Here is a 24,800-nt window from a genome sequence, read left to right as displayed (position 1 = left end):
TATATATATATCCCATTGTTGGCAAATACATCTCCTCTCTTATACTGTGGCAGGACTCTAAATGAGTTTACCCTTTCTGGAGGACAATTTAACATATGTGTATTTAAAAAACACACAGAAGACTGGGAGTATAGGTCCATGGTAAAGCATTTGCCCAGCATATACAAGACACCAGCAAAAGAAACAGAAAACAAAAAACACACTGCATTGTCCCTTTAAAACCCTTAACAGTAGGGTATGGCGGTGCATGCTTATAATCCCAGCAGCTTAGGAGGCTGAGAGGCAGGAGGATCATGAGTTCAAGGTTAGTCTCAGCAACTTAAGGAGGCCCTAAGTAACTCAGTGAGACCCTGCCTCAAAATTTTTTAAAAAAAGCAGGGGGGTTGGGGATGTGGTTCAGTGGTGAAGCACTCCTGGGTTTAATCCCCAGTGCCAAACAAACAAAAAACCCAAATCTTTAATAATCAACAACAAAGAGATTAGTTAAATAAAACTATATGCAGTCAATGAAATAATACATTAAATTTGTTATATATCAGAATACTGACATGGCAAAATATTTATGATACACTACTAAGTGAAAAAACTGGTGATGAAACCTACAAAATTTAATTCTTTTTGGTACTAAAAAAGAGGTTAGGTTTTACATATAAAAGTATGGAAGCACAAACCACAATAAGTTAATAGCAATATTTTCTGGATTGAGACATAATATGCAATCTTTATTCACATTAGTGGTTCATTACCTTAACTTGGTGACTAAAAAAAAGAAGGGGGGGGGGAATTATTGTTTCCCTTACCCCTCAGAAATGTTATTTGAACATTCTTATCAGATAATTCCTCCTTTATGTCTAATATACTGTCCTATTCCAATAAGGGCCTATTCTCCTTAGGAGGAAGAGGTAAAGAGAGAGATTAACCAATGATTGCTCTTCAATAAGTTACTATATACCACCACTGCATAATTTTAGGAAAAGAGAGGTAATCACTTCTTTAAAGTCAATGGATAAAGAATAAATGCCTATTATATGCCAGCAATTTCTTTTAAAATGTTTGCTTTTCTAGTATTCAGTTTATCTACAGTTTGAATCATTTCTGTAAGTAAAGAATTTCAATCAAGAGATCTGAAAGTTGAATGCAATGGAGTACCAAATGACCAGCAAAAAATTAACACTTGAAAACAAACAATACTTCACCTCCAATGACACCAATACACAGGTAAAGTTCCGATACAGTGTTACAGAAAGAAGCCGCAATTAAGCCACAGCCAGACAAGCAGCCACCAGCAATCATGACTGGACGACTGCCATATTTATTCACCAGGATACTGCTGATGGGACCTGGGAGAGAACAAAAAAATCAATATAAAGGAACTATACGCCCTCACATCTACACAAAACTTGAATAACAATAAAAGCAAGTCTTCTAAAATAAACAAATGGCAATGACAAGAATCAATCTCTCTATAATTATTTGACAGTCATATACATGTGTGCTGGAAAACAAAGGTGTTTCAATGTCATTAATTTTTCTATATCTAGAAATACTTAATAGAATTTTACTAAAATATAAAAGACCCCAGTCCATTGTTAATTTTTCTTTTAAAGCATAATAGGCTGAGAATACCTTGATAGTGAATGTTCACAGGAATTTGATATATGTAGGATGATCAACCTTTGTATAGTAAGTTTGCTGTTTCAATTTCTGGACAGGCACACTGAGATGATGAGGTAAAAGAACACATCTGAGTAGCTTTCTGATTTTAGAGCATTATTTATATATTACAACCAAAGTGGTTTGTGTCATATTAAAAAAAAAGAAAAGAAAAAAAAATACATAATGATTTTTAAGTTTTCCAAATAAGTCATTTAAAAAAACAAAACAGTTTTTCTGTAGAGCCAGCAAGACAGTGGAAGTGGAGCAAAAGGGAACCTTCTGCAAGTTCACCTACCGTAGTGTGGACCTCAATTAGCTGCTGGACATGCCCTACCAGCAGCTGATGCAGGTGTATAGTACAAGCCAGTTTCAGCAGCTGAACTGGGTCCTGCGTCATCAGAATCAGCACTCTCTGCTAAAGCGCTTGCACAAGGCCAAAAAAAGAGGCACTCCCCTGGGACATGATCATTTTGCCTGAGATGGTGGGCAGCATGGTTGGCATCTACAATGGCAAGACCTTCAACCAAGTGGAGATCAAGTCTGAGATAATCAGACACTACCTGGGCAAGTTCTCTATTACCTAACCAGCCTGTGAAGCATGGCTGGCCTGGCACTGGAGCCACTCACTCCTCCTGCTTTATCCCCCTCAAATAGCCTGCCCAGAAAATAAAGGCCCACACAACTCAAAAACAAACAAACCCAAAATTGTTCTCAGTTACATCTAGATGTCTCAGGTACTGAATTGAATGTATTTTCATTCCTCAATTACGATGTTTCTTGGTAGCAATACTGTGAAAAAAGGCTTGCAGAAGATCAAGTTAGATAATAAATAATTTTACAAATATAGCTGTAATGAGACTCCAAAAAAAAACAACAAAAAAAAAAGGTGGGCACGGTGGTGTGTGTCTATAATCCCAGTTGAGGCAGGATCAGGAGTAACTCAGTGAGATCATCTCCAAATAAAATACAAAAAAGGGCTGGGCACGTGGCTCAGTGGTAAAGCACCCACTCCTGGGGTTCAATTCTCAGTTACAAAAAAAAAAAAAAAAAGGGTGTTTTGTGTGTGTGTGTGTGTGTAATGAAAGATTATTTGAATAACCAGATTAAAATTCTCAGCTAAACATACCAAAAACTTAATTTTTTTCAGAATGGAAAAGAACCACATGACAAAGAACCAGCAAAAGATTTTATGCATTTTATGTATAAATTTTCACAAATTTACAGAGAACATGGCCTCTCTTCTCACTTGCTACAAACAGGTATAATTTGCCACCTGTTTTTTTTTTGTTTTTGGTACTAGAGATCAAACCCAGGGTCTCATGCATGCTAAACAGGCACTGTACCATTGACCTATATCTCTAGCTCCCATTTCCATATTTATAAATAAACAATAATCAAGTCTTATCCATTTGGTTAAGGAGATGACCACAAATGGAAAAGGCTCACTGTAATGCCTTGTAGGGAAGAAGATACAAGAAAACAATCAATGCTAGAACTTGCAAAGTCACAAAGCTAGCCGAGTTTCACATCTAAGGAGTTTCACATCTAACCTATCCCCTCTACCAAACTACAGTACTCTAGTTTTGGAACAAAGTTATAATGCAGAAGACACAAATCACATTTCTATTAGCACAGCACATTCTGACCTTACTGTGTTTCTTTCAATACTTAGCTCTCTAGAAGACAGTATGTTTATTTTTAAAAAATATACTGACTGCACATATTAAGAATACACTGTTGATTGATCATGTTGCCATATTCTATTTCCATAAACACTGAAAAATTCTATCATTACTTATATGCTAGTATTGTTATTCAGAGTTGCCACATGGTATTCTAATATTAAAAGGATAGGTCCTGGTCTAAGGGAATCCTAATTCAAATTATGGCTCCACCACTTTCTACTCTTTGTTCCCCAGAGGTAGTGATGGTGGTGGTTGTTATTTTTTATTAATTATTTGCAGTACTGGGGATTGAACCCTGGGCCTCACACATGCTAGGCAACCCGAGTTTACTATTAATCTACCTCCTAAGGTGGTTGAAAAGAATAAAAATGAATTCGAATGTGAAATGTTTAGGTCTTCAACAAATATTGGTAGTGATAACTATAACATTAGTGCATATGCTTATGCTTTTGTGTACTTACTTGTTTGCATGTACTCTCTAGAATCTAATTTAATCATCTGATACAGGTGTATGCATGCATAATAATAATTCCTTGAGAAGGAATCAAAACTTGATTATCCTTGTGTTTGAGGGGACTAGATGCCAAAAAGGCTAAACCCAGTATGTGCACAAAACTAGGCAGCTAGTCCTTCAAAGTTGTAGTCTGAATGTTGGTGTCCCCTCAAACCTAAGGATGCCTAAGAAATAATTAGGTCTGAGGGCAGAGACTCATGAATGGAACCAGTGTCCTTATAAAAGAGGCCTGAGGGTGCTTGTCTTCCCTTCTGTCATGGGAGCATATAGCTAAAGGTAACCATCTATGAAGAACAGGCTCTTAACAGATGCCTGAAAAGACTAATAGTGACTTAATGAACATATTAGGTCACAGGTATTTGAAAATAATTTGAAGTTAGAGCTTGTGTAAGACCAAAGAACTGAACACTAAAAGAATATTTGCGAAATAGTTCCATATAAATCAGTAATGAGATCTTTGTAGCGTCAGAATTTAAAGATTAATATTGCCATACTGTTGACTCTATGAGGTGTAAGTTAATACTGTAAATTCTCATTCAAAATTGCAAATGAGAGCATTAAAATGCTCATCGTGGTACTGAAAATATGTAAATTTAAATTTTCATATTAAAAAATGAAAAATGAAATACAGGCAACAAGAATCTCCCAATAATACTTAGACTCTTAATAACCATCAGTATGTATCTTTAACCCAAAGCCCTAAAGAAAAGAATATCATTCAGTTGAAAACATACTACCATTCAGAGTACAGTCTAAGTGTACAAGTTTAAAGGATTATGACAGCTATAAGATGAAAATTCTTAGGGGACATATCACTTAGAAAAACAACAACAAAAAAACCATTTAATACAACTTCTGCCACAAAGCCCATGATAGGCAATTTGTCCTTCAGTTATTTCAGGAAAGATGGCCCTAATTAGCTATAATTAAAAATAGAAAGTAGTAGTTTATAAGCCTATTATAAGACAAACTCAGAGAAATGTGCTAGTTATCTCACTAACCGGGTGAGGACAAAGAAGGAACTGTTTCCCCCAAAGGAAAGTGTCATGTGCAATTAGCACAAGTGACATCACTTACTTTTGATGCAAAATGCAAGTGGCTCCCAAGTTTTTTGGTAGTTTAGAATTGCAACATGTGAACCTCTGATTTGTAATCAGCTTAAAGATACAATGAGTACCTGGAGTACCTCTGGATAGTATTTATGCCAATTTCTTCAAGCCATCATACTCAAAATCTGATTGGAAACTCTGGCAGATTGGAGTTCAAAGCCTGTAAATTATAGGCTTTCGGAAACTAGCTAATGCCCAAAGTCCCTTTTAATTTTTCTGAACTTAAAAAAAAATAAAATAAAAGAAAGAAAGAAAGAAAGAAAGAAAGAAAAAAAAGCACTACAATTTTGCTCTTAGGTTCTTTTAGATTAGAATGTATTTGAAAGACATAACAGGCCTATATTAAAAATGTAAAAAGAAGAAAAGGCTACAGGGTGGAAAAAATAGGTATTCCCATTTTTTCCAGACACCCAGGTTATCTTCCTCCACGGCAACCAGTTTACCTGTTTCTTCTGTGAAAATTTAATAATGCTTAATTTAATTATGATTTATACTACATATTCCTGCTTCATAAGTCTACATAATTATCTAAAAAAAAAATTATAAATTTCTCAGAGGAAGGGATCAGGACAAGTGTTCTTTCACAACAAACAGCCCAGTGCTGAGTATACTGCTGGAGCCCACTAAGTACTAATTCAATCTGCTATTAGTTTAGCAGCCTAAGGCTAAGTTTTTTGCAGATGAAGTGTAGAATCTTCATACTACCTATTAAATGAGTTACCTGCGAGTATAATCAGAGGCATTAAATTAACAATGACAAGATTAACAGAAGTTATCTAAACAAAGAAACAAGAGACACTGCCAATCCTAGTAAACAAAAACACTTGGCTCTAGAATTCCTGCTAACTAAGCAACTATATATTTTATTATGGTAGGTTTAACTTTTACACGTTTAATTGTGGTTTGATGTCAAGTGAAGCAAACAGTATTTTAAATGATATTAAGTAAGCAATTTACTCTCTACATAGCTTTCATAACATGCCAAAGAAAATAGAAGGGGTAGAAATGATAAAAACTCAAGTTTAAAGTATAACTGAAATGCTTTTGGGACACACATCACAAGGAACAAGGGAAGGTTTTATTCAGTTCTTCGATTTCTAACACCATTAAGAGATATACCTGAGACTTTGAATTATGCTATTCAGGTTACTTTGATTTAATTCTTCCAATATCAACTTTTAAAAATCTATATTTATGTTTACATTTCAATAGTCTAACAGAGAGCTAGAAAAACATCTTGAGATGTTCTTTAAAAATGTTATCAAAAGAAACTGGCTGCTTAATGAAAAACCAAGCTTTTATGGATACTTACCTCCAGCATACATGACAGCCAACATGATGGAGGATATCCATGATACTTCACTGGTGGTGGCATTGAATATACCTTCAATTTCCTTAAAGAAGACTGTAATGGATTTGGGAAATGCATAAGAGAAGCCGATAGAAATGAAAGCTCCAACTACCACTGCCCATCCCCAGCCTCCATCTGGGGGAGTATATCCAACTGGTCCTCCAACTGCTGGTGGCATTTTAAGTATAGATGAATTCCAAAATGCAGCTCAAATCCAAATATCTGAAGAATATAAAATTAAAAGTGTGTCAATAATAAAGTATTCTCACAACAACCCTTCTGTGCAGTAATAAATGGTTTTGGCCTTCACTCACTCCTGGTGCCTGGAATAGAGTTAGTATGTGTGGTGGCACACACATCTGTAATCCCAGTAACTCAGGAGGCTGAGGCAGGAAGAGTCTAAGTTTGAAGCCAGCCTCAGAAACTTAGTGAGACCCTGTCTCAGAAGAAATAAAAAGGACTCGGGATGTAACTTGGTGGTCAAGCACCCTGGTTCAATCTCAGTGATAACAACAACAAAAAATCTGAACCAAGTAGAATAGATTTCTGTCAAACAAAATTACATTTCATTTAATTAAAATAAATGTGTTAATACACATCACCGTGATAACCATCTTATTTTTCTAGAACTAATTTGAACTTAGAACAGGGAAGGCAGGAGTTTTCTGCCCGTGTGAAATAAGTTCATGCTCCCTCCAATATTTCTGACCTAACCTCTTTTTCTGTCATAGGACTCTGTCCTTCCTTTAGGGCCCTAGAAATTTTTTACTGCATGGGGCAGTAAACCAAAGTAACAAATGGGATAAGTAAGAGAGATGCCTTTTTTAAAATAGTTGGCAGAAGGATCTTTGGATAAGGCAAGTTGGAAAAGCAGAAGACCTCAGGTATCTGTTTTTGAAAAAATGATTTTTAGCTAAGGTCCCACCTAAATCTAATGATTTGGGAAAGATTTCCTTAAAAATATAACCTAATTTAAAGATTAAAGATGCTTATCCTAGGGTTGGAGTTGTAGCTCAGTGGTAGAATGGTTACCTCACATGTGTGAGGCACTAGGTTCGATCCTCACCACCACATAAAAATAAATAAGTAAAATAAAGGTATTGTGTTCATCCACAGCTAAACTATATATATATATATAAACTTTATATATATACATATATATGAAGATGCTTATCCTAAAGCATTTCACTTAGCTAATATTTACAAGGTTTCTACTAAACTGAATATTAAAAAAACATTATTTAACATCAATTCTACTAACAGAGATAGCCTAAATTCTAAGGTTATTTTAAACAGAACTCCTCTGGGCATTAATATGAGTTTTTCCTTCATGTAAGTATGAATAAAAGAGAAATTTGAAATTTTTCAAAGAATAAAAAGATTAATTCACCTCAGAATATTTACATACATAGAATAATACCCACACACATATAGTAGAGCTGTTTAACACATTAAACCCTGACTGGAACAGCTAATACGTGCTGGACGTGATTAAACTTTGGGCTTAGCTGCCAGCTATGATTTGTCCCAATTAAAGCAGTTCTAATTTTTAGTCACTAAGACTTGCCTCATCACATTAATAATACCTTATTCTATAAAGTCAAAATTAGATTTAAGGATAAAGCTTTAAGAAGATTCAAAAGTAAGTATGAAGTGTAACAAATAAAGAGCATGAAAAATAATTTTGGGGAAAAAAAAAAGAATATTTCCCAAAACCAAAAACAGATTTAATACAATTCTGCCACCATCTAACAAAAGGATGTTCCTGTTAACTTAAAAAATTTTATTGTACATAACAGGGAAAAAAAAGTCAGTATTATAATGTAAGCATATTATTTCCTTTCAAACTGGTGTAACTCCGTTATGGAGAGAAGGGCTCATTCAAAATGTAAGTTACAAGCAGGACCTCTGGCCCAGTATTTGGAGCTCCATTAAGAAAAGGGAGCATATATATTTTTTGTTTGTAGAAGTCCAGAGGCTAAAAGGGACTAAAGTTTAAGCCTTTAATCCTTACACTGTACATAGTAGCTGCCTTCCTATCAGCTTAGCTATAGTTGCCTATAAGTGATGGAGGCATTAAGAAAAAAGTGATAGGGTGATGAGAAAAGCTCAATTTGCCTCAGAAAGGATGACAGGAAACAACCTTAATTTTTCTTAGCAATAGTAATGGTGGTAAGAAACCCCTTTCAGATTTTCTGAAATCTCTCTTCTCATACATCTTGGGAATTGTGCTTAGTAAACCAATCTGAAAAGCCAAAGTTATGCTCCATATCCCACCCCCTACCCCAGTTTTGGGTCCACTCCAGAAGAGCTACAGAAGTCCTTAGAAACAGTAATCATTATGTTACCTACACTTTGCCCATCAACACATAAAACAAAGCCACTGTCATTTCCTAAAATGGCAAAGGCCAGTTTGTGAATGAAAGAGGCAGAAATTATCTAAAAATCAATAATCTTAAAAAAAAGAATTCATTACTAAGTGTAAACTAGTTTTAGATTTCACATGGAAACATTCAAATTCAGAAGGCTGATTTACTGAAGCTATTGCTGCTAAAGAAGCTAACCTTCTGCTCTTTACAACTGGCCCTAATCCAGCTTCATAGCTTACAGAACCACCTGCCCCAAATTAACCTTCAAGATTCAAGAACTAGTAAATCTCACCTTCTTCTGCCTTATTTTCCACTATTAAACTGAGTACAGTGAAAAAGGAAGAAAAAAAAATGTAATCAGACTGGGGTGTGTAGCTCAGTGGTAGAATATGTGCTTAGCATGCACAAGTCCTCGAGTTTATTCCCTAGCACATTCCCCCAAATCAAACAAAAAGCACCAGTCACAATAAAAATACAACCAGTAGACCTAACACTCAGCAATGTACTGTTTTGATCAAACTGCATATGAAGAACCTTTAAAAAGTGTAAACCTGTTTCTGCAAACTTCCAACTACTTGTGTCATTCAGGGAAAACTTACCTATATTACAAGAAGTAAAATACACTCTTCTCATTCCAAGAGAAATTAACAAATTGCTAACTAGAATGCTTTAAGAAGCATTTTAAGTCTATCTTCCAGAATATGTATAAATAGGTTCTTGCTTTTAACTCATTTTTACACTCCCTAAAAAAAAAAATAAATAAATAAATAAATATTTTAGTTAATAATCTCATAGTTTTTTTTAATATGATCAGACCTTTTTAGTAATAAAATAGAAAATGTATTTTTTTTTTTTTTAAGACAGCAGATTTCAGGTGCAGTGGTGCAAGCCTGGAATTCCAGCAACTTGGGAGGCTGAGGAAGAAAGATCACAAGTTTGAGGCCAGCCTCAGTACCTAAGTGAGGCCCTAAGCAACTTAGGGAGACACTGTCTCAAATGAAAAATATAAAAAGGACTGGGGATGTAGCTCGGTGGTTAAGTGCCACTGGGTTCAATTCCTGTTGACAAAAGAACACAATAAGAAAGACATGTGGCCACTTTGGAAAATATGGAGATTCCTAAAAAAAAAAAAAAAAAAAAAATTGATCTGGCAACCACAGATTCCGGGTATATATACCAAAGAACTGAAATCTGGATCTCAAAGATCTGCACTTCCATGTTCTTTGCAGCATTAGTCAGTAATAGGCAAGACATAAAAGCAACCTAAATGTTCATCAATGGACAAATAGTAAAGAAAATGTAGCATATACGTATAGTGGAATATTACTGAGCCTTAAGAAAGGAAACCCTGCCACTTGTGACAACATGGATGGACCTGAAGGACACTTGCTAAGTAAAATAAACCAGATCATGAAAGACAAATACTGCATGAACTTTCTTACATGTGAAATCTAAATTAGTCAAAAAAGCAGAGAGTGAAATAAGTTCTGGAGATATATCATACAACACAGGGCCTATGATTAGCAACATTATACTAAATACTTAGTTTGCTAAGTATATATATATACATACACGCACACACACATATATAAACATAAAATGATAAGTTCACGGCATAGTGATGGTTTCACAGTGCTGACTTATCTTCAAACAACTCAAGCTGCATACAATAAATATCTAAATTTCTGTATGTCAACACATATCATTAAAGCATTGGAAGGGGGAGGGAGGGTAGATTCTGGGAGAAAGATTAAATACCTGTCATGAAATTCATAAAAGTATCTTATTTTCCTGGGTTTACTGTTCTAAGTAAAAACTCACTTTCAGGGCTGAGGATATAGTGTGTTAGTTGTCTAGCATGCTTGAGGCCCTGGATTCCATACTCAGCACCCAAAAACAACAACAAAAATCCCTAACTCTTATACCCAACACCTGCCCACCAAACAAACAAATATCAAAGGTTTTGGTCTAAAGCAACCTTAAGCAGATAATAAATATAGTTTAAAAGGGGAGTAAATCTTTTTCAGATAATTGTGAATGTTCTTTGATTTTGTTTGTTTTTGTGGTACTGGGCATTGAACCCAGGGCTTCACACATGTTTAAGCAAGCACCCTGTCACAGAGCTCGAGTTCTTTTTAAAATTTTGAGAAAGGGTCTCACTAAGTTGCCCAGGCTGGCCTTGAACTTGTGATTCTTCTGCGTCAGCCTCCCAAATAGCTGGGATTATAGGCAAACACCACACCTGGCTATATAGTCCACCCCTCTGCAATGCTGGGAATTGAATCCAGGGCTTCAAACATGATAGGCAAACACTACACTACCACAGAGCTATTATCTCCAGCCCTATATTTTCTTTTGTTGTTGTTGTTTATCTTTTTAAAATTGGTTCTTGGGCTGGGAAGATAGCTCAGTTGGTAGCGTGCTTGCCTTGCAAGCACAAGGCCCTGGGTTTGATCCCCAGCACCGACAAAAAAAAAAAAAAATTGGTTCTTTTTAGTTATACATGATAATGACAGTAGAATCCATACTGGTATAATTATACAAGCAAGAAATACATCTTATTCTAATTAGGACCTTAGTCTTGTGGATGTACATGATGGTAAGATTTACTGTAGTAATTCATACATGCATATAAGATATGTCAGATTCATTCTACTGTCTAGTCTTATAGTTTTTTTTTCTTTGGTAACAGGGATTGAACTCAGGGGCGCTTAATCACTGAGCCATATTCCCAGTCCTTTTTTTTAGAGACAGGGTCTCACTGAGTTGCTCAGTACCTCACTAAATTGCTGAGGCTGGCTTTGAACTTGAGATCCTCCTGCCTCAGCATCCCAAGTAGCTGGGATTACAAGTGTGTGTCACCATGCCCAGCTTGGACAGCATTCTCTACCCCATATCACAAATTTGTTCAAAGTTTTTCCCAACTGGAAAGCTTATAATGCATGCTTGTTAGGAGTGATGGCACCATAAAACAGATAAAACCTAACATTTGTAATGCTCCTAATTTGTACTGTGATCCAGAAAAGGCCTGTTGTCTTTCAAGTGAACATATCATGTGACAGAGTAGAGTGTTTGTCAGATCTCCTGGCCCTTTCACTACCTAAAGTAAGACAGGAGGTGGTGTTGGAGGTTGAGAGTAAGGGTTTCTCCAGAATCAACAAGTAATATCCCTTAATTCCCAAACTTTCTGACTCCTCTGTCAAGTACAGTTTTATGTATAAATTGTTCATGTATGACACTTTACCTCGTGGATGACTTTCTGTGATGGATCTTTGCTAAATATGAGTTCAGCTGGATTTGCTCAGTTAAGCAAAGTCTCAAGACTAAAATTTTTTTAAAAGGGCAGAAACAAAGTTGCACATAAGATGAGGCCTCCAGATATAAAGACCCAGCCTAAAGAATAAATCCCAGAGAATGGACTTTAGTGCCATACCCAAAATAAATATTCCTGTCTTGTTTAAATGAAGTGATTTAATATAAGTTTTCTTACATGGTTTTCTGATAATCAATATTTTACTTCACCAGCAGTTAAGAGCTCCTTGTGCTGATCCTTAAACAAAGCTAGGCAAAGTACTTCAATGGATAAATAAATGAAAAATAGTGCCATTCTATTCTCAACTTCAACTAAATTTCATTAAGAAAATATGACAAGATTCAATTTTCACTTATATATCCAATCTACTGGGTCTATGTTATGTACTATTCTAATTAATTTACCTTAACTTTAATACTCAATAACAGTCCTATAATGCTATTATTATGACCTTTATTGTATATGTCAATTATAATTTTCTTGTAGTTGTTTTAGAAATGAGGAAGAGTAAAGTAGTATAGAGAACAGATGAAGCTAACCATACAGGTAAATGAACAGGCAAATTTAAAGGTAGTGAAAATATATATGTACACATATGTGTGTGAATTTATTTGTTTGATTCCCTTGTCATGTTCAATAATCTCTTAATATAAACAAAAATGACGTTCTCCTTCACTTTCTCAAGAAAAGAATGAACCTCTTGCCTCAAAATAGAAATTAAATACTTTGCATGTGATTTTTAACAATTATAATCCAACATTTAAACATTCCACATTGTGTTGGACTCATACTGTATTTGAGAAAGAATTTCTAATCTATACCTAGTAAACAGAAATGTTTTATCACGTACAACTATAGAAATGAAAAGATATACCACATTTGTGTACAATGAATCAAAATGCAGTCTGTAAAAATAAAAAAGAAATGTTATATTAGTTAAAAAAAAATCTGAATCTATAGCAAGAACTTTCAATTTTCCTGTAAGACAACTTAAGGCATCTCTGTTCATCCAAAGAAGCATGATTTTATACAATAAGGCTGGGTAGGGAAAATAGCCTCAGTAACATAGAAATTCTCAATTATGAATTGATTCCTCTGTTGAATTACTTTTAATATTTTATTTACCCTCCCTACATGAATGTAATTTCTTTCATAAGTAATCCATCTGTAGACTTGCTAAACAGATAAGAATGGCATTTTAAATTGAGAACAATTTTCAAAATAAGGCAAAGAAACTTCTACTTACTTTTAAAGTCTGATTAGTATACTAGGAGTACAACTTCCAATAAAAAAAATTTGTCCCTGTAACAATTCAACTGAAGCTCAAGCCTGCATAAAAAATTGTGAAATAGCTGTTAAAAGGTTTATTATTAAAAGGTATCATGAAACTAGTAACTATTTTTACTTCAGTTGACAAATAAATGAGAACAAAATACAATAATATTACATTTTAAAATATTTTTTAAACTGGCAATTATTTATTACCAGGAGTATGGCCCCTATTTTAGGAATAAGTAAATTTAAGGGGACATGGCATGAAATACAATTTCACATTGCTACCAGTGAATTACTACTTCAAAGTCAATAAAACCTACTGGCAATTAAAATATTTCTTCCTAGGTAGAAAGTTTTATAATAGGAGATTAATTCTCTAATGTTAGTAACAACTTCCTAAATGGCACCCTGCTATTCCTTGGCCATTTCACTATTCCTTTCTACTATTCAAGTACATACTAAGTTTCTTTCTGAGTCCTACAACTCCACAAAGCAAGGGTTACTTTTTATTAATGCAATAAAGAATGGGGGCCTGGAGATGAGCTAGTGGTAGAGCACTTGCTAAGTATGCATGAGGCCCTGGGTTGGATCCTCAGCACCACTTAAAAAAAAAAAAAAAAAAATTATGTATAAACTTTGTTAGCTAAAAAAGGTCAATTGTCAGTAGCCTAAATTACCAGTTTGCATGATTAATTTTGTAATTATAATTCTTAAAACTTATGTATCAGAGAACTCTATCGTTTTTTACAACTCTATTAGGATACACAAACTTTTCTGCCATATATTCAACAATATGCCTGGAATTCAGTGACAGATATGATCCCTTCCCTCATGGGGCTTAAATTCTGGGGAAGAAAGAAAATAAAGAGGTAAACAGATTTAGTAAACTAAGTAACTGCTGGGCAGGGTGGTGCATTCCTGTGATCCCAGAAGTTCAGGAGGTTGATGCAGGGGGATCTCCAGTTCAAAGCCAGCCGCAGCAACTTAGTGAGGTCCTAAGCAACTCAGTGAGACTGTCTCTAAAATATAAAAAAGGGTGGGGATATAGCTCAGTGGTTAAGTGTCCCTTGGTTTAATCACTGACACCAGAAAAAAAAAAAAAAAAAAAAAAAGAAAAAGAAAGAAAAGGTAAATGAAGTATCTACATTCTGGTAAGCATACATAAAACATCACTGCTGGAGGTTGAAAGGGAGATAAAATTAAGAGAGTCACTGGGTTCAATCCCAGGTAAAACACATGAACACACAGTCACAGAGGTTCATTATAGAAAAACTGGAAGATATACATGTGTGAGTAGAAAAACTTATTTGTCATTAACATTTTGATGTCACTTCTCTTGACCTTCTTTTAGGATAGTCATGCAGAACCATAAACATTAAACAGGGGCTCATGTTATATTCTTTTTCAGAGTCTGCTTTTTCTATATAAATATCAGAAACTTTTGATTGGTTCTTTGGTACTGGGGATTGAACCCAAGGGTGCTTTTCCACTGAGATGCATCCCCAGTCCTTTTAATTTTTAACTCTGAGACAGGGCTGGGCTAAGTTCCTGAGGCTGGAACCAAACTTAAATCCTCCTGCCTCAGCCTCCTGAGTTGCTGGGACTAGAGGTGTGTGCCACCACACATGACCTCAGTAACCATATCTCAAAAATAAATTCATAAATAAAAAAGACTGAAGATACAGGTCAGTGGTAGGGTGCTTGCCTAGTGTGTGGAAGCCACAGCACTTAAAAAAAAAAAAAAAAAAAAAAAAAAAAATAATAATAATAATAATAATACTATAATACTATTGCACACTCAGGTATCTCTTTTATTTTCTCCCTTTTATAAACCTTACATAAAACACTACTGTGGTAAATTAGAGATTTTTGGATAATTTTTAGAATTTCTACAAAAATTCTAAGGTGTTTAATTTATACTACTAACTTATTCTTAAAATCACATCAATTTGTACTTCCACCACAGTGTAATGAAACAGCCTATTTTTTAAATTCCTTTACAGTATTTGTTGGTAAAAGCATTTTCAAGTAAAAATTACACCAATGTTAAGAAATCTAAGGGCAGAGCTGGGGATATGGCTCAGTGGTAGAGTGCTTGCCTAGCATGTACAAGGCCCTGGGTTCTATTCCCAGGACCAAAAAAAGAAAAAGAAAGAAAAGAAACGTAAGAGTGCTACTATTCTCAGTATATATCGATGATGGAAAGTTTTATAACTAACACCTACATCTTTTCTACATTAAAAGTTTGTTGAGTATTTAATATCAGATGAACAAAAAAATGGCTAACCACGCAATAAAATAGAACCATAAGTTATTTAGAGCTAAGCACTAGGATTCTTGAGTAAAAGCTGGACACCTGGTAAAAGTAGTGAATTCATTTTCACTTTACACTGCAAACACCTGACTTCCAGAGCATTTCCCACTTCAGGAATCTAGGCTACTTCTCAAAGCCACACAGAGGTTGAAATATTGTGTATCTGTAATATATTGTAGAAAACATATGCACAATTAACTAAAACAAAAGCTACAGAATCAAGTTAGTTCATTTCTCTTTATAGTATTGGGGTTAACAGATTAGTGCACATAGGGATAAAATGGCAGACAAGAATGTCCAGAGATTAGAAAATAACTTCTAAAGGTACTTCAAAGTTTTAAGAGAAGTTAGTAGAACCAATTCTTCATTATGTCAGTCACAATTAAAACATATACTTACAAGTTTCCTTCTCTTTGGCACTGCTGTATCATAAGTGCTTCTCATACTTACTAGCAAAGATTGAGGCTTTTTGTCTCAGAAACCAAAGGAAAGAAGGAAAGGGAAAAAAGATATTCTGAGAAACATCACTGTAAAAGAGGTGGAAGTAGAGAGGATAAGTAAGGGACTTTTAAAGAATGATGTATGGTTCACAATGAATCATTTTGGGTAATTTTAACTGACTAGATAACCTTATGCCTCCTTGGGGAGAAAGCACATAATGGAAATCAAGGGATACCACTGCTGTAGGATACCTTCGTCCTAAAGATCAAGCCAGAAAGTATAACTTTGTTCCAAATTCATAAATTAATGTGCTACAAAGACTCAGTAATTTGCAAAACTAAAGACTTTTCATTAATAGAGAGTTTACCTAATTTTACCTAACACTAAGGTATAACTTTGCTTTTCTGAATATATCTCTCCACATGCAGTTAAGTTTCCTGTACGACGTCTTAATCAATGTTTCTTGGGAACTTTGAAAACTCTACATGACAGGTTGTATTTCTATTTCTTCCTTTGTAAGCAATATTCCTCTAATTGTGTGCTTTTTAGATCCTGAATGAAGGACAGAGGCTATTTTTTCTAGTTCTGAAAAATCATCACACCCATATGACCAAACGATAAGCTCTAAAAGAAATCTGTTTTTCCCAGTTTTTGAGAAAAAGAAAAAAACTGAAACAAGAAAAAACCTCTTCAGCAATATTATACTTTCTGGATATAGTGCCCTCTACAGAAAGGCAGAAAAGTATTTGTTCTTATACAGGTTTTTTTCCCCCCACCCCACACCCCAGCTTTCTCTTGCCATGCTGGGGATGGAACCCAGGGCCTCAATGCGTGCTAAGCAGGAGCTCTACCACTGAGCAATACCCCTGACAAAAATTTACCTTCTTTATTGCTTCAATTTTGCCTTTTAACAAACTAAAAAGTAACTACTCTTTATGTCCTAAGTCTTATGTTCCTTTCACATGTTTACTTCTTGGTTGGCCGAAAGTTCCCAAATATAGATCCATTTCAGGCTTTATAAGCCATAAAAATGGAATAATACTGAAGAAAGAGAGGGTAGATGTTGCATCCATCTACGCTGGGTTTTTCTTGGCAGAATTCCAGATTATATTCTGAAAAATACCTATCAAGATCTAAGTAGGCCAATTCAATTTACTAATGACCTACTTTGTTCCAGAATCTGAAAAAGAAATATTCTGGCTAGATTAAAATTAAAAGCAGTAATGTTATCAGGGTTATATCATTTATTACTGAATATAAATGAGTATGTGAAAATAATTATGTAGTATTTCTGCTAGAATCTACTTCGCTTTCAGAATTCTGAAGGTTAATAAAGAGCATAAGTGGATTAAAATTCATTAAAAAAGATAAACAGAGGTTTTTTTCTTTTCTTGCAAAAAACTGAGTTGAACTGCAGAATTAACATACTTAATTTAACATAAATCTACCTTTAAGAAGTAGAAACAACAGCAATATAACAATTCATTTAAAAGTTTTATTCTTATTCTAAAAGCTTTCAAACCATAGTCTAAGATATTTTTTTCAGCCAGGTACATTGGCGCACACATCTAATCCCAGCTACTCAGGAGGCTGAGGCAGGAGTTAAAGGCCATCCTGAACAACTGAGTGCGACCCTGTCTCAAAATAAAAAGGGCTGAGATTGTAGCTCAGTGGAAGAAAACCCCTGGGTTCAATTCCCAATACCAAAAAAGAAATAAATATTCTCCAGATCCTTCTAATGATTTCTTGTACACTCAGTAATTCTATAATAAAAACCTCTTGAATGAATGCAATTTTCATTATAATAGTACCTTTGACCACTAAGAACTAAGTTGTCTTCTTTTTTCACTAGTGCCAGACAAACCACGAGAGTATTAAAATTGAGTACTTTTGGCATTAAAACATTATTCATGGGGCTGGGGAGATAGCTCAGTCGGTAGAGTGCTTGCCTTGTAAGCACAAGGCCCTGGGTTCGATCCCCAGCACCCCAAAAAAAAAAAAAAAAACAAAACATTATTCATTATTCTCAAATTTAAAACATTATTCATTCTCAAATTTTTATTTGCAAAGCATTTTTAGAGTAAAAAATGTCTATGTAGACATTATAGATGTCATCAAAAGGAAATTAGTGTTATTAACTCAAAATATACTAGTTAAACGTAACATAGCCTTTTTAATTGCCTGCCAGTATAAACCACAAGCTATGTTGTTATTAAGATAATTACTAGTAATTTAATTAAGAAAATACAATTTCCAAATGAGCATTTTATTTTCCTGGAAACTATAGTTATTGGTAAACCATTCTCCTTCCCTCTTTCCATCCAACAGATTTCTATGAGTAAATACCAATACCATTATATAACCACATAGGGTGCAGAGGCAGGTATCTCAAACCTGAGGTTTACAGACCTCTTCAGGGTTTTTTCAAATTGAGCAAAGTAAATGCAAACAGTCATACAGTAAGCAAGCTGTTGATGAATACAAGGTTTCAAGTACATTTGCTGATTTGAATGTACTTGAACTTATAGCCCTTAAAATAAAAATCCTTTGAAAACAAATATATACTTCCTGAATACAAAAGAAAATTATTCTGCCTTAATCTGTGAAAGTCACTTTAGTCTAGCCAGGCACAGTGGCACATGCCTGTGATTCCAGCAACTGGAAAGGCTAAGAAAGGAGGAATGCCAAGTTCAAAACCAGCTTCAGCAACTTAGTGAGGCCTTAAGCAACTTAGTGAGACACTGAGTCAAAATAAAAAAATAAGAGAAGGGCTAGTTAGGGATGTAGCTCAGTGGTAAAAAACCCCTGGTTCAATCCCTCAAAACAAAATAAAACAAAAAACACACATTTTACTCTTCCTTAGCGTATGCACAAGCATTTTTTCCCTTATTTGTAAGGCCAGTAATTATGATAATAAAGGAAAGTAAGTCAATGGTCAAAGAATTTACTTAACCTATGACATCATGATTATACAACTCTGTGACATGATCTGTAGACTATATTGTATCACAGGTTGTGGTTAACTTCACTTTCATATGGTTTAAAGGAAAGGAAGTAGGAGCAGAGGTCCTTACCATCTTTGGTGGTTTTCAAAAGCCTATGGAACTCTTGTCAGAATAATGTTCTAAATGCAAAAAATAAAATGTAAGGTTGACTGTCAAAACATTTTTAATTGGATGTAATAGGTGCTTGTAAAAAATAACAACTTAAGACTTAGTGGTAGTTATTATAACTACAGTGTTCAGTTTTCTTTTGTTGTTTTTTTCTTCAGTACTAGGATTGAAACAGTGCACTCCAGTAACTCCCACTGAGCTACACCCTCAGCCTTTATTATTTTTAATTTTGTGACAGGGTCTTGCTAAGATGCCCAGGTTGGTCTTGCACTTGCAATCTTTCTGCTTCAGACTCTAGAGTTGCTGGAATTACAGGCCTGCTTATGCCTGGCACTCCACAGTATTTCTGAAGAAGGGATGAGCTCAATTTCAAGACAGTAACTGTAAGATATAAAGTATATGAATTCTATTGGCAACAAGGTCACAGTTATTGCTAATACAACTACGGTTTGCTGCCTACATTTATCATTGAAAGAAATTCTAAATTTATTGAGATGTAATTTTCCTCCAAAATAAGTTTAACATCCCCCTGAATTCCACATACCTAGGGGGATCGATATACAGATCCCAAGTTTAAAACCTCTGAGAGAAACTTAGTAAGATAAAAACAACATAGTAAAACTCAGCCACTTTATAAAGGCTCAATTATTCTCCAAAATAGTCTAACACAACAAAGCAGTGTCATTAGGCCTTTTTTTTTTTTTTTTTTTGGTACCGGAGAATAAACCCAGAGGCACTCAAACACCAAGTCACATCCCTAGCCCTTTTTTTGTATTTTATTTAGAGACAGGGTCTCACTGAATTGCTTAGGGCATTGCTAAATTGCTGAGGCTGGCTCTGAACTCGCAAACCTCCTGACTTGGTCTCCTGAGCTACTGGGATTACCAGTGTGCACCACAGTGTCCAGCTCATTAGGTTTTTAGATTTGGGTTGCACAAGGCCCTTGGTTGGATCCCCAGCACCAGGGGTCAGGGGTAGGTAATGGAGGGAAGAAGCCAAATAGAAAAGTACTTTGAGCCAAATGTGGTGGGAGGCTAAAGCAGAAAGATCACAAATTTGAGACCAGCTTCAGAGAATGTATGTAGCTGGGGATGTAGCTCAGTGGTAAAGTGCCCTGGGGTTCAATCCCTAGTACAAAAAAAAAAAAAAAAGTACTTCAGAGAGCAAAACCACAGGGAACACATTTTCAACCCATGATAAAATAAGCAATGTACAATACCAGTACATTTTGAGGAATTTCTCCTTTACACAAAGGCTAAATCATTATAACTAAATCAAATCCAATAATATTATGAGTTGTGATTAGTAACAGAGTAGTGTGGACAAACAAAAGAGATGGATCCTGTTGTAGCATAAATGGTCAATGGCTCCGACCTTGCAGCCATTCTCACTATTGTGGTGCATGTGAACTTATCCCATCATTGCATGTACTGTGACCCCCAGAAAACTAACCACCATTTCCATATGATGACTGTTATTACTAGTTTGGTTTTTTTTTGTGTGTGTGGTGCTGGGGATTGAACCCAGGGCCTTGTGCATGTGAGGCAAACTACCAACTGAGTTATATCCCCTGCCCTGTTATTACTGTTTTAATCCCTTCTCTGCATGGAATTAGAGCTCAACTATGTCACTATACTAATTTTTCTGCCATATGGATCCACGGTAAAATTTCCCATGACCCTCCAAAGAAAAAAATTACAGGGAAGAAAGTACAAAGGAAAATACCACTGGGTCAGGGCAAATTAAAGAAAGACTACTGGGCTGGGCTCTATGGCGCACACCTGTGACCCCAGCAGCTTGGGAGGCTGAGGCAAGAGGATGGTGAGTTCAAAGTCAGCCTCAGGAAAATCAAGGCACTAAGCAACTCAGTGAGACCCTGTCTCTAAATAAAAATACAAAACAGGGCTGGGGATGCGGCTCAGTGGTTGAGTGCCTCTGAGTTCAATTCCTGGTAGCCCCCACCTTCCATACCCCTCCACCCCACAACAAAAAAACAAAGTACTGGGTATGGTGGCACATGCCTGTGATCCCAGAGGCTCAGGAGACTGAGGCAGGAGTATGTCTGGTTCAAAGCCAGCCTTGGCAACTTAGCCAGGCTGTAAACAACCTAGTGAGACCCTGTCTCAAAATTTAAAAAGGGTTGGGAATGTCTGTAGTAGTTCAATCTCTGGTACCAAAAAAAAAAAAAGAGTAACACACAGAACACGAACAGTAGCATATAGAAATATACTAAAGACAACAATCAAAACACACACTTTGGTAGGCACTGAAAGCCATGAGAAATTAGAGAAATGGCATGAACAAGAAGAGGCAGTGGGCTTGGGATATGGCTCAGTTGGTAGAGTGCCTGCCTCGCAAGCACAAGGCCCTGGGTTCAATCCCCAGCACCGCAAAAAAAAAAAAAAAAAAACAGGCAGCATGTAAGACAGAGTACAGAATGATGATGACAATGATAGAAGCTAAAAGGTCATAGTAGCAGCCATAAACTATGTAGCAGTGATATGAATGAAGGGGAAAGAGATGGGAGCAGGAGCTAAGCCAGAGAGGAAATGACTGGCACTTGCCTGTACACCATAGTACTGAGGGCCCACTGGGGAAATAAGATGATTCAAACATTTTAATTCTGGTTATCAGAATGGTAAGAGTCACCAGAAAAAACTAGCTTTGGGGAATTAAGGGAAGTTGAGAACAAAGAGGATGAGTTTTTAAGTGACACACTGAATTTGAAATGCCCATGAGGTTAACTGAAAAAGCAGATCAAAGAGTAACCAACCTCTGTCCTCAGAGAACTTAAAATCTGGAATCTGGCTTAAGTCATGGATTTAGACTTGGTAATGCTTCTATCAGGTATTTCCCTACCAAAGCCCAAAAGTTGTGGGAACAGATAAACTCTCTAAGAAAGAGCAGAGATAACAAAAGAAACACTACCAATTTTCTTTTCTTTTTTTGTTCCTGGCGATTGAACCCACTGTTTTTTACCACTGAGCTACATCCTCAGTCCTTTTATTTTTTTATTTTGAGACAAGTTCTTAGTAAACTGCTTAGGGCCTCACTAAATTGCTGAGCCGGGCCTCAAACTTGTAATCCTCCAGCCTCAGCCTCCAGATTGCTGGGATTACAGGCATGTACCTCCACACCCAGCAAGGGCATATTTTAAAAATATTCCAAAGAAGGTCATCTGAAACACTAACATCAAGTGTGCGAAAAACATTTTAACAATTTAAAATAGTAGCTTTTAAAGATGTACCTTATTAGATTTAAAAACATTGTCCAAAAAGACAGTGTCTCAGTCATATACCATATAGTATTAAAACACAAAAATCTGCCTTTCCTATTCAAATTGTAGTTTCTCTTTATGTGACTGTTCTAGTTAATAAATTAAGGAGGAATGGTAGAATTACTTATATTTGCAAACCACTAGCAAAATGATGGAACAGGTTTAATATAGCAGAAAGAGGAACAACCAAACATCATATGCCTCCCTGAAATACACACCACCACCTATGAATTGTATTTACCCTCTCCTCCCAGATCCTTACCAGAAATTAAACCTGAACCAATCTAAACCTGCTCAAAGTTTTCAATCTAGCTACCAATTTATAGGAAATACAAGGGGAAAAGGGACATGCTAAACTAGGACATATAAAAACTATACCAGAGGGACACGTTCACCAAAATCCAGAACGAAGGAAAATAGAGGAAAATGACCTATTTCCTTCAACAAATAAATTATAAGGTAATGAGAAAGAATCTACAGATTAAGACTTAAAGAGATATGCAAACCAATGTAATGTGAGACCGTGTTCAGGTCCCAAATTAAGCCAACCAATTAACTAAAAATAAACTTAAGGTTGGGGCTGGGGTTATAGCTCAGTGCTAGACTGCTTGCCTAGCATGCGTGAGGCACCAGGTTCGATTCTCAGCATCACATATAAATAAATAAAATAAAGGTCCATTGACAACTAAAAAGAAAAAAGAAAAAAACAAAACAAAACTTAAGAACAAGGAGAAAAAAAAAAAAAAAAAAAAAAGCCAGGCACACTGACACATACCTGTAATCTCAGTGTCTCAGGAGGCTGAGGCAAGAGGATCACAAGTTTGAGGACAGCTTCAACAGTTTAGCCAGACCCTATCTCAAAATTCAAAAAAGGGATGGGGGGCCAGGCACAGTGGCGCACACCTGTAATTCCAGGTACTCAGGTGGCTGAGGAAGGAAGATCACAAGTTGGAGGCCAGCCACAGCAATTTGGTGAGGGCCTAAGAAACTTAGTGAGACTCTGCCTCAAAAACACAAAATAGGGCTGGGGAGATAGCTCAGCTGGTAGAGTGCTTGCCTTGCATGCACAAGGCCCTGGGTTCCATCCCCAACACTAGCAAAATATAAATCATATCTTTCAGAGATACACTCTGAAACATTTAAAGATGAAATAATTACACATGGGATTTGCTTCACAATATGAAAGGCTGTGGAAAGTAGATTGAGTGGAGATGAAACATTAGTGGCTCAACTGTTTGCTTTGAAGTTATAAAGGGAAAAACTCCATTTTCAGAGTCATCAACAAAAGTAGAGGATAGGAATGGCTTTGAATTTTGTCCCCACGTTTTATAAATTGAGCAGCCCAGGTCTGGTCACACAACAACTTAGTGCCCCCATTGGTTAGATGAAAACAAACTCATTTATTTGCTCAAATTAGAAACCTGGGTGATATCTTAACTCCTTCAGTTTCCCCAGTTTCTACAACTGGTCCACCACCAAATCCTGTTTCCCACGTCTTCCACTCTCCCTGTACTGTCCATCAGTTCCATTACTGAGGTCTCCCACTATTCCAAGAGCCTGCCTTTAACCTGCTCTCCACACTGCGTCCAGAAAAATGCCCCTAAAATACAAAATCTGATCAGGTCACCCCCATCCCTTAAAAATCCTTAAGCTGCTTGCTATCAGCTTCAAATAGAATGCTCCTTCAAACATTTTTTAACCTAATCTCCCCGATTCCTTAAAATGACTTAAGGCCCTCCATTATCTGATATTCTTCTCATGCTGACTCCTCTTTATGCTTTAGCTTTGGTGAAATTCTTTGAGTTACTGTTCTACAACCTGTACTCTACAGCTGCACCGCTCATGTCTGAAATGCTCTTCTTACCTATCCTTACTCCCTTTCCTGCCTTGCTCCTATTCATCCTTCAAGCCTCAGATTAACATTTCCTATCCAGACTGCTTCTCTTCTAAGCTGGATGCCTTCTCACAGCTACACATCATAGTACTAGCTCCCATAGAAACTGGTACTTTCCCTATCACAACAAATGTGTTCAGAATACTTGCTGTGGTAATTAAACACTTACGTTTCCCAGCTAGATTATAAACTCCAGGAGGGCAAGTGCTGAGATTTCTAAGTCTCTCATAGTGCCCGACAGCCAACAACAAATTGTTCAATATGTAAAATTCACAACTTTCTACACTATTTTCCTCATACCCAAGTTCCATCTTCCTAGTCCTCATCTGCAACAAAAACATTCAGCCATTTAGGCATTTATTCAGGGAAATGAATCTTGCATAGGAATGCATATGAAGGGAACTGAAAACACAATGGGTACACAGAACCTAAGTAGATAAGTTATGGGGCTGGAGAGGGATGGTAGCTCAGCCTAGCAGTGTGAAGCAA

At 36.0% G+C, this 24,800-nt stretch overlaps 1 protein-coding gene and 1 pseudogene across 11 annotated transcripts in view; one reads left to right on the top strand and one right to left on the bottom strand.

The window, feature by feature from the left end:
- Slc16a1 (solute carrier family 16 member 1) overlaps nucleotides 1–24,800 on the bottom strand; it is a 57,036-nt gene that overhangs the window by 5,944 nt on the left and 26,292 nt on the right. For 2 of the 11 annotated variants that reach the window (XM_047552315.1, XM_047552289.1), the window contains exons 2-6: nucleotides 15,986–16,113; nucleotides 13,244–13,326; nucleotides 9,284–9,427; nucleotides 6,277–6,537; nucleotides 1,197–1,340 (exon numbers count right to left, since the gene is read on the bottom strand). In XM_047552315.1, coding sequence (XP_047408271.1) covers nucleotides 1,197–1,340; nucleotides 6,277–6,493 — 361 coding nt within the window. In that variant the 5' untranslated portion in view covers nucleotides 6,494–6,537; nucleotides 9,284–9,427; nucleotides 13,244–13,326; nucleotides 15,986–16,113. Of the gene's footprint in view, nucleotides 1–1,196; nucleotides 1,341–6,276; nucleotides 6,538–9,283; nucleotides 9,428–13,243; nucleotides 13,327–15,628; nucleotides 15,750–15,985; nucleotides 16,114–24,800 lie in introns of all 11 variants that reach the window. The other 9 variants (XM_047552306.1, XM_047552342.1, XM_047552351.1 and 6 more) reach the window with 9 other exon arrangements.
- LOC124984587 (40S ribosomal protein S15-like) lies at nucleotides 1,916–2,310 on the top strand (annotated as a pseudogene).

This window comes from Sciurus carolinensis, chromosome 1, assembly GCF_902686445.1.
Source record: "Sciurus carolinensis chromosome 1, mSciCar1.2, whole genome shotgun sequence".
Classification (NCBI taxonomy): Eukaryota; Metazoa; Chordata; class Mammalia; order Rodentia; family Sciuridae; genus Sciurus; species Sciurus carolinensis.
Note: the sequence above shows the minus strand (reverse complement) of the source record. Positions and strands in the feature narration are given on the sequence as shown.